The sequence below is a fragment of the Dendropsophus ebraccatus genome, chromosome 9 (assembly GCF_027789765.1).
Source record: "Dendropsophus ebraccatus isolate aDenEbr1 chromosome 9, aDenEbr1.pat, whole genome shotgun sequence".
NCBI lineage: Eukaryota > Metazoa > Chordata > Amphibia > Anura > Hylidae > Dendropsophus > Dendropsophus ebraccatus.
In genome coordinates, this window is record NC_091462.1 from 104,337,787 (window position 1) to 104,352,949 (window position 15,163).

Below are 15,163 nucleotides of genomic sequence, written 5' to 3' on the forward strand. Positions count from 1 at the left end.
GCCATACAGTACCCTAACAGAAGGAATCTGGTTGAAGCAGCACAGGTATATATATATATAATAATAATTGTAATAATTTTTATTTATATAGCGCCAACAGATTCCGCAGCACTTTACAATTCTGGGGGTACATACATAGACAGAAATTAGACATTACAGAGATATACATATAGTTATCCATACAAGAGGAGTGAGGTCCCTGCTCGCATGCATGAGCTTACAGACTATCGGGAAGGGGTGCGAGACAAAATGGTAGAGGGGCAAAATGCATCATTGTTCTTATGGTCCGGCCATCTTTATAAATAAGGCAGTGCAGGTAAGGGGGGGTGATCGGTCACCAGCCAATGCCTGCATGCACAGGTCTAAGTGCTTAAATGCTTGGTGTGTGTGTGCGTGCATGTATGTATGTATGTATGTGTGCGTGGTGGAGGTAGGTAGGTGTGTGTGTTTGTGTGTGGGGGGGGGGGGTTTAGGGTAGCAGTCAAAATTAGGGAACCTGGTAAGCCTGTTTGAACCGATGTGTTTTGAGGGCACGTTTGAAGCTTTGTGTATTGGTGGTGAGTCTGACAGTCTTGGGTAATGTATTCCATAGAACTGATGCAGCTGGGGTGAAGTCCTGGAGACGGGAGTGAGAGGTGCGGATCAAGGTGGATGTTAGTCTTAGGTCATTAGAGGAGCGTAAGGCACGGGTAGGGCGGTAGACAGAGATGAGGGAGGAGATATAGGGAGGTGCAGCACTGTGGAGAGCCTTGTGGGTGAGCAGGAGGACTTTGTATTGTATCCTGTGTTTAATAGGGAGCCAGTGTAGTGACTGGCACAGGGGGGAGGCATTGGTATAGCGGCTGGCACAGGGGGGAGGCATTGGTATAGCGGCTGGCACAGGGGGGAGGCATTGGTATAGCGGCTGGCACAGGGGGGAGGCATTGGTATAGCGGCTGGCGCAGGGGGGAGGCATTGGTATAGCGGCTGGCACAGGGGGGAGGCATTGGTATAGCGGCTGGCGCAGGGGGGAGGCATTGGTATAGCGGCTGGCACAGGGGGGAGGCATTGGTATAGCGGCTGGCACAGGGGGGAGGCATTGGTATAGCGGCTGGCACAGGGGGGAGGCATTGGTATAGCGGCTGGCGCAGGGGGGAGGCATTGGTATAGTGGCTGGCACAGGGGGGAGGCATTGGTATAGCGGCTGGCACAGGGGGGAGGCATTGGTATAGCGGCTGGCACAGGGGGGAGGCATTGGTATAGCGGCTGGCGCAGGGGGGAGGCATGGGTATAACGGCTGGACATGGGGATGAGCCTGGCCGCTGTATTGAGAATGGACTAGAGAGAGGAGAGTTTAGAGGAAGGAAGGCCGATTAGTAAGGAATTGCAGTAGTCTAGACGGGAATGAATAGGAGCGACAATGAGAGCTTTAGCAGATTCGACAGGAAGGAAGGGACGGATTTTAGAGAAGTTTTTTAGATGCAAATTACAGGAATGTGAAAGAGATTTAATATGAGGAATGAAGGACAGATCCGAGTCAAATATAACCCCAAGGCAGCGGGCTTGTTGTGTAGGGGTTATGGTCGCATCACAGACAGAGATGGAGATGTCAGGTGGAGGGCGGTCAGCAGAGGGAGGGAAGACAAGAAGCTCAGTCTTAGCAAGATTTAGTTTTAGGAATAGGGAGGACATAGCGTTAGAGACGGCAGACAGACAGTTACTGGTGTTCTGTAGAAGTGCGGGGGTGATATCACGGGAGGAGGTATATAGCTGGGTGATATCACGGGAGGAGGTATATAGCTGGGTATCATCAGCATAGAGATGGTATATAGCAGGGATGATATCACGGGAGGAGGTATACAGCTGGGTATCATCAGCATAGAGATAGTACTGAAAACCAAACTTGCTGATGATTTGTCCGATGGGTAAAGTGTAAAGTGAGAAAAGGAGAGGGCCCAGGACTGATCCCTGAGGAACCCCGACTGTAAGGGGGAGAGAAGATGAGGTGGAGCCAGAAAGTGATACGCTAAAGGAGCGGTCGGAGAGATAGGAGGAAAACCAGGAAAGAGCAGAGTCCTTGAGGCGGATAGAGCGGAGCGTGGAGAGGAGGAGCTGGTGGTCTACAGTGTCACATACTACAGATAGAGCGGAGCGTGGAGAGGAGGAGCTGGTGGTCTACAGTGTCACATACTACAGATAGGTCCAGGAGAATGAGCAGAGAATGGTCGCCTTTAGATTTGGCGGCGAGGAGATCATTACTTTAGTCAGGGCAGTTTCTGTAGAGTGGTGAGGACGGAAACCAGACTGGAGGGGGTCAAGGAGAGAGTTGTCAGAGAGGTAGCGGGTTAGGCGGGAATAGACCAAACGTTCCAAGAGTTTAGAGATAAAAGGGAGATTAGAGACAGGTGGGTAGTTGGCGGCACAGGAGGCGTCTAGGGAGGGTTTTTATATATATCACACCAGTGCTTGTCCAGCAGGGCCTGGGTCCACATTCCCCGCAAAAGCAAAACCAGAGAAATCCAGGCAGCACTTCCAAGTGTGTCCCTTATATTCACCCAGCAATGTTTCTGTAATAGGCTTAATCCATAGGATTAGGAAAGGTGTATTACTAAAGCTGTGTGAATACGTATACGTATACAGTACCCTTAGGGTATATTAACACAACTTTTTTTGTTGGTGAAAATACGGCCGCATTTTGATAATTACGGACGTAAATAATGATAGTTCTATAAAGCAATACGCTGCCTATGCCGCCATACAGTGCCCAGCAAAAATAGTGTCATGCAGTGCCCAGTAATGCCAAAGCAACGTGCTTCATACCTGGAAGAATATATAAAGAGGACGCCAAATAACCGGTTTCAGGAGTCACTGTTTATATTCATTTCAGACTGTATCACTTGTGTTTATGGTTTATACAGAGTCTTGTCCCTTTTTGTTGTCACAGTTATGGTAAATTACCTTCATGTTTGTGTCTGATATGTAACACACCTTTTTCTTGTCCATGGGCTCAGTCTTTTATTGCATTATTCAAGTAAATGAGATGTAGTACTAGACTTAGAGCTGCAGACATTGACAGATAGCTGGTCAGATATAAAATCATGTTTTCTTTCTAAGCGTCAAGAGTCATAGAGGAGGTGCTTAGCTGCAGCATCCATGCCTCCTCTCACCCCTCCCCACTTGCCTTCCAGCACTGAGCCATGTACATCTATCATGCAGGGCAGAAGAGATGAGGGAGGGAATAGGCGTGCATACTGCAGCTCAGCACGGCCTCTACAGCTTAGAAAGAATACAGGATTTTATAACTTAGCAGCACAAAATCTGCACAATTCCTCCCTTCTAAACTCTGCTGTGTGTTTAGAAAGCAAGGAACACAGGTAGGGTACTGCCATACTTATAGGAAATTATTATTCAGACCTCTCAGATCTAAACTAAACTAGAAATGTTGGAAATTTTAAAGAATTTTTTTAAATTTCCTGTCCTCTAATGTCCTAAAAAAAAAAGTAAAAGAGGACTTGCCAAATGATCCTAACATAAAGAAGAGGTATTGTAAATGTGGATTTTTAAAGGGGTACTCCAGCAGAAATCTTTTTCTTTCAAATCAACTGGTTTCAGAAAGGTATATAGATTTGTAATTTACTTCTATTTAAAAATCTCCAGTCTTCCAGTACTTATCAGCTGCTGTATGTCCTGCAGGAAATGGTGTAGCACATGTAGTAGCAAATCCCCATAGAAAACCTCTCCTGCTCTGGACAGTTCCTGATATGGACAGAGGTGGCAGCAGAGAGCACTGTGTCAGGCTGAAAATAAAATACCACTTCCTGCAGGACATACAGCAGCTGATAAATACGGGAAGACTGGAGATTTTTAAATAGAAGTAAATCACACATCTATATAACTTTCTGAAACCAGTTAATTTGAAGAAAGAAAAAAAAACATTTCGCTGGAGGACCCCCTTAACTTATTTGTGCGGCATGACTATCTTTCTTGCAAGCAGAGAATTTGAAATTTCCTAAAAAATTTTACAAAATGTTGGAGTTTTTCACAAATGATTGCTGAATGTATCAATCAAAATTTTAGGTAGAAAAAAAATGGAAAAAAAACATCACTTGGATAAGTGAAAGCATGACAAAGTTATAACCACCTAAAGTGAGACAGGTCAGATTTGACCAATCGGGCTGCGTCCTAAAGGTCAACATTATCTGCATCCTTTAGGGTCCCCGTACACTTATGTAAATAGGCGTCTAGACTCGCCCACTGACTAATCAGTCTCCCAACTCTCTCCTGACAAGGACAATCTTGGGGAGAGAAGGGTCGGGCATGCTGAATTTTAACCGCTGATACATGTCCAAAGTTTTAAAAAAAAAACATTCTAAGGCTTTGTACACATGGAAATGACTAAATCTTAAAGGGGTAGTTCACCAAAAAAATTCTCTCAGATCAACTAGTGCCAGAAAGTACCAGAGATTTGTAATTTACTTCTATTAAAAATCTCAGATCTTACAATACTTATCAGCTGCTGTATGTCCTGCAGGAAGTGGTGTATTCTTTCCAGTCTTGAGAGCAGGAGAGGTTCTCTATGGGGATTTGCTGCTGCTCTGGACAGTTCCTGTCATGAACAGAGGTGGCAGCAGAGAGCACTGTGTTAGACTGGAGAGAATACACTACTTCCTGCAGGACATACAGCAGCTAATAAGTACTGAAAGACTTAAGGTTTTTTTTTAATAGAAGTACATTACATATCTTTGGCATTTACTGGCACAAGTTGATTTGTAAGAAAACATTTTTGGTGAATAACCCCTTTTAGAGTGAGGGGAAGTTAAATGTCAAATTGACAGTTTTAGAGTCCATAAGATAAAATCACATAAGTACTGCGCTGTGTGAACACGACCTAAAAACACAACGTAAATGTTTCAGGAAAAGCCTATTGTTAGCTCAGTAAGCTTCCTTTATCTTGTGCATCGTACTACCACGTGACTAGATGGAGCTTGGTGATAGACACTATGAGAGCTGAATCACTTTATGGCGTGCTGTGAGTCTTCTGATGAAATGTCTTCTCCGCAAATATGTGTTTACTACTTGTGGAAAATCTCTCGGAGGGAAAATGGTTTCACGTGTCCTGTTGTCGAACATAATGTTACAGGTCAAAGCTGCGTGTAATATTGTGTAACATGACTGATCCTGTACAGATCTCACAGCATCACTTACATCATCACAACGTCCTTAGTCACATCTAAAGGTCGTGTTATACAGGTGAGATGAGCGCCATTTCTCAGGCATTGGCAGATAATCGGCCCGTGTAATAAGGGTTTACACGTAGACTTTGGGCCGTATTATTTTTAGTCAAAACCACGAGAAGAACCGGAACAGAGAAAAACTGTAATGACTAAGTTTGTACCTTTTGCTGGTTTTGGTAAAAAAAAAAAAAAATACCAAAATGACCAATATACTACATCATCCTAAGGGTCCTTTAACACAGACAGATTTATCTGACATTATTAAAGCCAAAGCCAGGAACAGACTATAAACCGAGAACAGGTCATAAAGGAAAGAATGAGATTTCTCCTCTTTTCACATCCATTCCTGGCTTTGGCTTCAATAATCTGTCAGATAAATCTGCCTGTGTGAAAGGGCCGTATTACACTGCCAACATTTTATGTGTAACATGGCTCGATGATCATTAGCAAAGTCCACTGTATATAGTAAATAGTAAAGTATATACTTACCTGTCCACGCTCCCTGGTGTCTTTCTAGCTTATCCCCACTCACCGCAGCCGCCAATGGCAATGCTGAAGCCGTCTCTGAAGTGACAGACTGCTCAGCCAATCACTTGCAAGAGTGCCACAGCCAGAGATTGGCTGAGCGACCAGTCACTACACAGATGGTTTCAGATGTGCCACTGGTGGCTGTAGGGAGAAGCTAGAAGAACACCAGGGAGCGAGGACAGGTAAGTATAAAGAGTATAATTTTCCTTTACACAATCCTCAGCCCACATCACTATTACACGTAGTGATCGAAGGACAATGATTCATAAATTGAAGTACCATATGGGTCTGTAGAGCCACATTACATGGCCAGATGCACAAATCCTACAACCAGTTGTCAGTGTTGGCCAGTCTGACTGGTTCCGCACCTTACTTCTTAGGACCCCCATTCTTACAATAGGTGCTGGGGCCTACAATGGACTCGGTATAAAGCTTTTTGGCCTCATCAGCCAGTAGAAATGAGAAAGAGATGAGAACTCCGCTCTAAGGAACAGAACAGTCGGACCCTAGAACACGTAGTCTCTTCCTTGGCACCAGCCTTAGATCATGTTCTCGGACTGGCACCAAAAAAGTCCTGATCTACTAGTATTCAGTGTGCGACCTCCTTTGTTTTCCCCGCAGGACTGAAGATGGTTCTTGACATTGACCAGGAAGAATACATTCCCTTTCTCCAGACCACGGCCGCTGCCAGACTTATTCTCCACCAGCAGAGAAGCTTCCCATTCCTGAAGGACCTGGGGATTTATGCCATGCCGGGGACCGAGACCTCCATAGCCGTTCTCGTGGTATGTTGATGGGAAAGTACACAGAACAATGGTATCTGATTGGCCGCCGGCCAGCTTCTGGTTTGGTTAAAACTGGGTGAATCCAACCTAAGACAGTCTTATAATGGTTTCTTTTCCGGCTTGTTTATGGCCGTTATTATAACAATGTTCTTTACTTGTGAGTGGATGTTATCTCATTTGTTGACTTTCAAGTTCCCAACCTCCCAGGTAGTCGATGAGGAGGAGTGGGGGGGGGGGGGGGGGGAGGAAGGATTCATTGCCCTTGTGTAGATGAATGTATTTTCAGCAACCGAAGGATCTTACCATGAAATGTAATACTTAACATTGGAATCCAGGCATAAAGGTGACGGACTGGAGCCTCGTGCCTTCGAGTTTTATGATACTCGAATTGTACAATGTTATAATAAGTTTCTCCGTGTCACATGGTCTTGGGTGAGTGGTTACATGGTCAATGGTTGAAGCACAAAGGTAGGATTAAGTTGCCGACAATGTTGCAGATAAAGCCAGCCAGGGACTAGTTTACATTAGCTGTCTCACAAGGGAGGGGGGGAGGAGGGGGAGACAGAGTGAAAAGCTTACACACAGATTTTTGTATTTTCAGCAGAAAGCAGCAGCTCAGAACTGGGGGAAGGAGACTAAATAGATAATAACAAGTATGGAATGAATTGTTGGTATCACCATGGGCAACAATATAGCAAAAGTTATGTTTGAGTGGAAGACCCCTTTAAGATCCCTAATAATCCAGTGGTTTACATTATCCCTGGTGACCTAGTGGTTAATAAAATCCCTAACGATCCAGTGTCCAGGAGGTTTATACAATCATTGGTTTCAGTGGTTTAGTAAAACCCTGGCTATTCTAATGCTTTATATATGTCCCAATGGCCCAGGGAGTTTTAAGATCTCTGGAAATCCTTATATTTTATTGTCCCTGGCAGCCTAGTGGTTATTAAAATTCTATATCTATCTCTTAAATGATTCGAAAATGCTTAGGTGGTTTATAAATCCCCCAGTATCCAGTGGTTTTAAGATCCCTGGTAATCCAGTGGCTCATATAGTGTCCAGTGACCCAGTGGTTTATAAACTTCCTGGCAGTCTAGTGCCCTATAAAACTCCTAATGCTCAAGCGACTTATAATATCCCCAGTTTGTTTGTGGTTTATAAAAGCCCCAATGGATTAGTGTTTTTTTAAGATCTCTTTTAATCCATTGGATCATATACTGCCCAGTCACCTAGTGGTTTATAATATCCCTGATGCCTAGTGTCTTAGAAAACACCTAAATGTCCATTGGGTAACAAAGCAATTTGGGGGGGGGGTGGACCCCATTTGGCTTAGGACCACACTTCATAGCAACGTCTATGTACCCTCTAAGCTGGACTTCCCAAGAGAGGTCCTGGTGTAGGTAGCGGCAGAACAGACCAGGCAGAAGAAAAAAGCAGCATGGCCGTGACTGGGGGAAGGGGGGGCACGAACTGGGAACCATCAGCGGTGAGAGACAGGACATTGGTGGATACCTGAACATTAAGCGGCCTATATAGTCCCTGGTGGACTGGTGGTTTATAAAAACCCTGATGATTAGTTGACCTATAAAGTGATGCTATAGGCCTGGACTTGTTATATATCCCCTTATAGATCAGTAAAACACCTCACATATGTCTGTTGTTCTATCCAGGACCAGACGGAGCACTTAGAGGCCCCGTACTCATCATGCACAATGGACGGCTCCGATATTCCTGTGGCAAATCTTTATGAAAAATACAACAGTTCCTATTCAATTCAGGTAAAGACGAAAGTTGTAAGTAGTATGGAGTACATGGTCGCACTAAAGGGGTCGCCTGCACACAAACTGTATACAAATGGACCAAACTGGTCACTGTTAGACTCCATTAAAATCAATAGCTCCAGCTCGGGTATACACCAACTTACCAGTTGGCTGGTTAACTGGCTACAAAATTTGCGTCAGAGAAGATGTGAACCAGGGGACAAAGCTTGTTAAGACATCTGTGGCCACCAATGCCTGGATGTGGCAGCTGACAGCCACCTCGTACCCCCAGTAGGTGGTATAAGACTTATGTATAAGAAGACCCCTTTGAAGGAATCCGATTCTAACTGTTACATTCCCCAGAAAGAGCGCCACTATAGGCTGTGTCTGGGATTACAGGTAAGCCCCATTCAAGTGAATGTTGCAGTACCTGGCACAACCTATGGATAAGAGAAGAGACCCTAGACAATGTCTTTGAGACCAGCTGACTCCTTTTATGTACTAAGTGGTAATAAATTCCATATAGATGGAGCTCCATGTGTTATGTAATCAGTATAATGTTAGTTGAGAAGCACACAGATGGTTCAGGGCACCTGGCATCCATGACTGGTTGGTTCAGCATAAACCATTAGGAGTGGCACACAGAGCACGGTCAGCCCAGAGACGGCCAGTGTCAGCTGCCTATTACATGTACCTTTCAAGCAAATATCATCTAATCCCTGTTGATGGATTTTACATCAATTCAATATGACTGATGCCAGAAAGAATCAGCCGACATTACCAGGGACAGCTTAAGTTTTCAAAACCGGCGAGTGCTTGCTTTACACAATCACATTTTGTTCCAAGGTTCCCTCTAAAATAAGGTGTTATCACCGCTGTAACCTCCAGTAGTGAACCTACTGGTAGTGATGAATTTCCCTGCAGCACCTCCGCAGGAAAAATGAGGCATTACACAATTTGCATTCGATCGCCTGTGTAATGTAAAGACGTGTTGGGTCCTCCTGAAGGAAATATTGCCTTTGTGGGCTCTCTCCCTTAGAGACGGGGGTCTTGATTGATAGAAAAGTAAACTTTAAACTCCGGTTTGGAGACATTATATGAACAACAGTTTATACGCTTGTGTTATATGTATTTATACATTTATCTTGTCCCCGCCAGTCCTGTCTGCGCTCGTGTTTCCAGGAAGCCATGGTGGAAGAGTGTAACTGTGCTCACTACTTGTATCCCCTACCAGATGGCGCCCACTACTGCAACAATGAGGAAGATCCAGACTGGGGTATGTACGACTTACAGAATGGAAATGCTGTTGAATCCTCCTCACTCCTTGGGTCAGTGAGGTCATTATTATTCAGATGAGATGATGGGCACCCTATGCTTTACCATCCTGCTGGCACCACTGTACACCTAGAAATGTAGTCACATGGCAGTGGCGTAGCTACCATGAAGGTAAACCATGCAACTGCTAAGGGGCCCAGGTGATAAGGGAGCCCAGTGAAGGTCCCAGCGCCCTCTGGATTACAGCAGCACCATCCTTCGTTCTTCCAGCTCCCTGGTGCGCAAATGATGTCACTCATGCACTGGGGAGCTGTGAGAATGACAGAACGATGGAGGGCTGCGCCGGACAGGTGAGATTGGGGGCGGTGGTTGCAGTACACCATTGACAGTACATCTCCCCTCCCCCACTGGCAAAGCTCCCCTGGCACCAGGATCCCTCCCCCTATCTGGGGAGCCCGTACAGGATTCATGGGGCCCCATGAATCCTAGCTACACCACTGCACATGGTGTCATGCACTGGCTTAGCTACGATAGAGGCAGACCACGCAGCAGCTATGGCCCGGGGCGCGTCTCAACAGTGTATAGTCTGCCTCTATGGGACTGTTCAAAGTAGCACCTGCCCTGACCCCGCACAGTCGCCGGCCCAGACTGGCTCCCCACCCTGAGTAGCTTCTCTCTAGGTGCTGTCTACTGATGGAGCAGCAGCTGTAACTGGGCTCCAATGCAGATTCTGTATCCGAGCCCCCACCTAGAATACTGGTATCTTCATCTGTTGGACCCCCTGGTAACCACTGTGACCTCTCCCCTTCCTAAATGTACGGTCACTTATTCAGGTCTCTGTTTGCAGTGTCCTGTTATTACCAGATGAAAGACTCAGTGATAGAGAGAGAAAAGTGTATCGGTCTGTGCCAGCAGCCGTGCAAGTAAGTAAAGACTTTCTTGTTTCCTTATCCTTTTGTCCACATGGCAAGATCTTTATGCAATCCTTAGTGAAGCCGTGCAAAATCCAGTCCTGATTCATTTCCTAATATACGCTTAGAATTGGTGATTTATAATACAGCCCTCTAAATCCCCTGTGTAGTATAGAGTGCAGTGATAAAATTCTGGTGACCAGCAGCCACCACTAGGGGTTGCTATTGTGTACAGACTGATACAGCTCACAATCACTGCAGTAACCTTCTGCAGACTGTAAATATTTAATCACTTAAAGGGGATTTCAAGGTAAAAATGGTTTCCGTGACCTCAAACAACAACCATAGAGGTGACTGCTGCCTTGGGTCCTATGTACTTTTTTACCATTGTCATTTACAAAAATCCCTTTAAGAAACATCAGTGAGGAACCATTAGTAAGAATGTGCCATACTGTATATAGACTAATGTCTTCTGTTATTTTTACAGTGACAGCAACTATAAGATGACCATATCCATGGCCGACTGGCCGTCTGCTGCTGCTGAGGTAAGTGCACCGGTATAAAATGCTCCCAATGGTGGAAACCTATGGGTGCCTTAGCTACGTGGCCACGTTCCTGCCATGGTGTGACTCATTATTGCCTATGTTTCCAGGACTGGACGTGTGTTACCCCTACTAGTGGTCAGACAGGTGACTGGTTGACTGTTGAACCATCCATGGAAATCAAACATCCACTTAAAGGGCTATACCCATCTTATAAATTGTGTCCTCATTTCCATTTTCCCTATACATTGGTGCTTCACTTTTTCCTGTAGCGTTCCTTTAATTTTTTTCATGCACTGCCTACCTCCATCCCTTTAAAGGGGGATTCCAATGTACCTACCCCGATAATGGGCTCTCTCCGCTCTCCTGATGACGTTCTGAACATGAAGCTTAGTGACAGCATTGTCCCCTTTAAACAAGCCAAGGTTTTGGACTATCCAGGATTTACACTTATACAGTAGTTGATTATTGTGTACTCTCCTTTCAGGACTGGATTTTTCATGTTCTGTCTTATGAGAGAGAAGGCAGTGAGAAGATAACCGTGAACAGGTGGGTAAAAGGCTTTGTTCTTAAAGGGGTTTTCCAATCAAAAGAGATCACAGGGGTCCGACCTCTCATCCCATAAGGGGAAATGACTCAGCAGTGAGTGGGTGTGGCTTAGTTGAAAGGGGCATGGCCTAAAAGAAAAACCTTAGACTAGACAGTTGAAAGATGCACCAGATTTTCATACAGCCTGAACTGGTGCATTAAGTATACACTGAATAACTTGCCTTAAAGGGGAAGTCCCATCATCTAAACTTTTGTTAGATGATGGCAAATGCAAAAGAAGACAATTTTGCCAATGCATTGCTTTGGCAAAATTGCTTTTTTTTTTAAGTTTGTCCCTCTTCTCTCGCTGTCACATTGACAGCAGTTGCCTAGGATCCCTGGTAAGTATGATTTTACTATTTTATTTCTCTGTCTCAGAAAGCCCCCAAATAAAGAAATTCCATCCTCCAAAAAGTGATATTTTGCAATGGGCACGAAGACCCAGAACAACCCTGGTCATGATAGGGTTAAAGAAGAACGTGCAAATCTTAAATCCTCTCTCTCGTTCCTCAGAAACGGCATCATCAGGCTGAACGTCTACTTCCAGGAATTCAATTACCGCAGCATATCGGAGTCGGCAACCACCAACGTGAGTGGCGAGTACTGGGGCAAGGGTCGGAGGTGGCCCGTGGGTTCCTATCTAAGGGCTGGTGGGTAGGACGAAGCAGGGAGGAGGGTATTCCTGTGAAATGAACGCCTTGTCTTCAGGCTGCCGGACAATCTTTTGGCGCTGAGACAATATTGATTTTGCTCTACAATGGAGACATGGGTTAGGGGTTCATCACCATTTTATTACTTGGTAATCACTCTGCAAATACCACAGTCCATAAAAATGTATTCCGTCACATAATCTGATTAGTTCTTTCTCTATGTGAATCCCTGTACTAAGCTAACAGCTACACAGCAGCCAAGGAGACAGCACAATCCTCCTGGCTATGGTTGGATGGTGAACAGGCCCAGTGGTGCTGTCTCCTCGAAAGTAAAATTCCGGAACATAGGGTCCATCAAAAAGGACTACCGTGTCACATAACCCCACCATGGTGATGAATCCCGTCCATACACCCATACAGAGAGACACTCAGACAGGTAGCTGATAGCTTATCACTACTTAAAGGGGAGGACTGTACAAAGTTAGGACCGCTGTGGAGTGGCTGTGCAGCCATTGTTCACTGCATGGGGGCATATAGTTTCAGAGGCACATAACATCACAACTAGTACCTGCCCTGACAACATGACCTGCTCCCTTCAATTGAGGAGAAAGCTATAGGGCCATGTCAGCACGGACCTGGAAGTGGCATGCTAGGGATTGAGTAAAGGTTATACTGTTTCAGATCCTGGACAACCCCTTTAAGTGGAGAACCTCTTTAAAGCGAATCGTTCAAAGGCTTGATCGAACAGCGGAAAAAGCTAGGTTCGATCGAACTCAAACCTAGCCGGACCGTCTGCATTTAATTGCTGATGCCTTCCCCATCCGTGTGGAAGGAGGAGACATCCCGGGGACCGCCTGGAATTCCGGGATACAGCCTAGGTAATAGTCTAGGTAATAGGCTGAATCCCAGAATTCCAGGCGGTCCCCAGGATGTCTCCTCCTTCCGCACGGACCGGGAAGGCATCAGGAATCAAATGCGGAAGGTCCGGCTAGGTCCGAGTTCAATCGAATTTTTTCAGCTGTTCAATCAAGCCCAATCGTTCGTCCTGTCGGATAGTTACCTTCAATCCAAGACTAGAGATGAGCGAACCTCAAGCATGCCATCTGAACCCGAACGTTCGGTATTTGATTAGCTGGGGCTGCTGAAGTTGGATAAAGCTCTAAGGTTGTCTGGAAAACATGGATACAGCCAATGACTATATCCATGTTTTCCACATAGTCTTAGGGCTTTATTCAAGTTCAGCAGCCACCGCTTAACAAGTGCCGAACGATCAGGTTCGGATGGACTCGAGCATGCTCCAGGTTCGCTCATCTCTATCCAAGACCTGTTTCGGGGTCCGTTCGGTTGTTGATGGCGTTATTTTCCTAAAATACATCTTTTAATCCAGAGACGCGGTGTCAAAGAGGTGTGGCCTACAGCGTCTGTGCCCTAAGCCTGCCCTCCTTGTCATTAGGAACGTCCCTGGGTGACTCCTCTTCTTCAGGGATTTTAAAATCCTGTGCATGTGACACACAGCGGGCCAAAGCAGCTCAGGTGCACTGACACGGCCTGGCTCTTTGCTTTATGCTACTGGGTCATTGCTCTCACCGTGTTTGCGCCGCAGAAAGGACAGTTACGAACATTGGTAAAGAAGACGGTGCAGACGCAATGACAGGGTAGCCTAAAGCAAAGAGCCCGGCCATATCAGTGTGCGTCTGCACCGCTTTGGCCCGCTGTAAAGCATGCGCAGGATTTTGAAAGCCCTGAAGAAGAGAAATCCCAATGTTCCTAATGACAAGGAGGGCAGGGAGGAGGAACGGAGGTATCGCAAGCCTACATTCCCTGCAGAGAAAATATCACATGACATGGCGGCCATCCTGATAGTGTTCCAGGTCAGCCAGGCCTGAAGAATTGTGATCCAAGGACAGCCCCTTTAAGATACAGAGGATGTCTGGCAATTAAAACATGAAGGAAACAAATTATCGATGGTATTTTTTTCTCCGTAGGTGGTCTGGCTGCTGTCCAACTTGGGTGGTCAGTTTGGATTCTGGATGGGGGGCTCGGTCTTGTGCATTATCGAGTTTGGAGAAATCATTATAGATTGTTTTTGGATCACGATACTCAAGCTCCTTGCCTGGAACAGAGCGAGAAAAGAGAAGAGACGCCAGCCCGAGTATTCTAATCCACCACCCACAGTGTCTGAGCTGGTAGAAACATACACCAACCCCGCCTTCCATCATGAAGAGTCAGACCGGCAGGCTGAACCCATACCGGGCACCCCGCCTCCCAAGTATGACTCCCTGCGGGTGCAGCAGATGGGCGATGCCATTGAAGTCATATCGAGTGATGAAGAATGATTATTTATATATAACACCCAATACTAATCAATCCGCTGCTACTGTAATCTGCACCTTCAAGAAATCTACTAGTAACACTAAGACAGGTTATTGTATATTTTTGGGGAGATATATCGTATTTTTGGACTCATTTTGGGTCATTTTTCAGTATTGATCTACTTAAAACTTTACAATAAAGTTATTTTAAATACTTATTGTCTTAGAATCGGCTTTGCCTGTTCATTATGGATGAGATAGGAAGTTCATGAATATTGTCTATATTATATAAGACAGTTGTGCCCCATCTATAAATCCATATATATTAGAGCTCACCAAAGTTCAGGTGTTCTTAAAGGAAAACTATCAGCGGGTTAGATGAATCCCTATGTCCCTATAGTGACCCTATGTGTAGTGTCCCTATGAATGTCCCTATAAAGCATGGGAAGCTCAGGAACTGTCCAGAGCAGCAGCAAATCCCCATAGAAAACCTCTCCTGCTCTGGACAGTTCCTGACATGGACTAAGGTGGCAGCAGAGAGCACTGTGTCAGACTAGAAAGAATAAACCACTTCCTGCAGGGCATACAGCAGCTGAGAA

At 45.5% G+C, this 15,163-nt stretch overlaps 1 protein-coding gene across 2 annotated transcripts in view; it reads left to right on the plus strand.

Moving 5' to 3' along the window:
- Positions 1 to 14,793, plus strand: part of SCNN1B (sodium channel epithelial 1 subunit beta) — a 38,155-nt gene extending 23,362 nt beyond the window's left edge. For both annotated transcript variants that reach the window (XM_069984146.1, XM_069984147.1), the window contains exons 6-13: positions 6,363 to 6,526; positions 8,197 to 8,304; positions 9,445 to 9,562; positions 10,409 to 10,484; positions 10,960 to 11,017; positions 11,502 to 11,563; positions 12,116 to 12,191; positions 14,238 to 14,793. In XM_069984146.1, coding sequence (XP_069840247.1) covers positions 6,363 to 6,526; positions 8,197 to 8,304; positions 9,445 to 9,562; positions 10,409 to 10,484; positions 10,960 to 11,017; positions 11,502 to 11,563; positions 12,116 to 12,191; positions 14,238 to 14,588 — 1,013 coding nt within the window. In that variant the 3' untranslated portion in view covers positions 14,589 to 14,793. The remainder of the gene's footprint in view (positions 1 to 6,362; positions 6,527 to 8,196; positions 8,305 to 9,444; positions 9,563 to 10,408; positions 10,485 to 10,959; positions 11,018 to 11,501; positions 11,564 to 12,115; positions 12,192 to 14,237) is intronic.
- Positions 14,794 to 15,163: the final 370 nt, after the last annotated feature.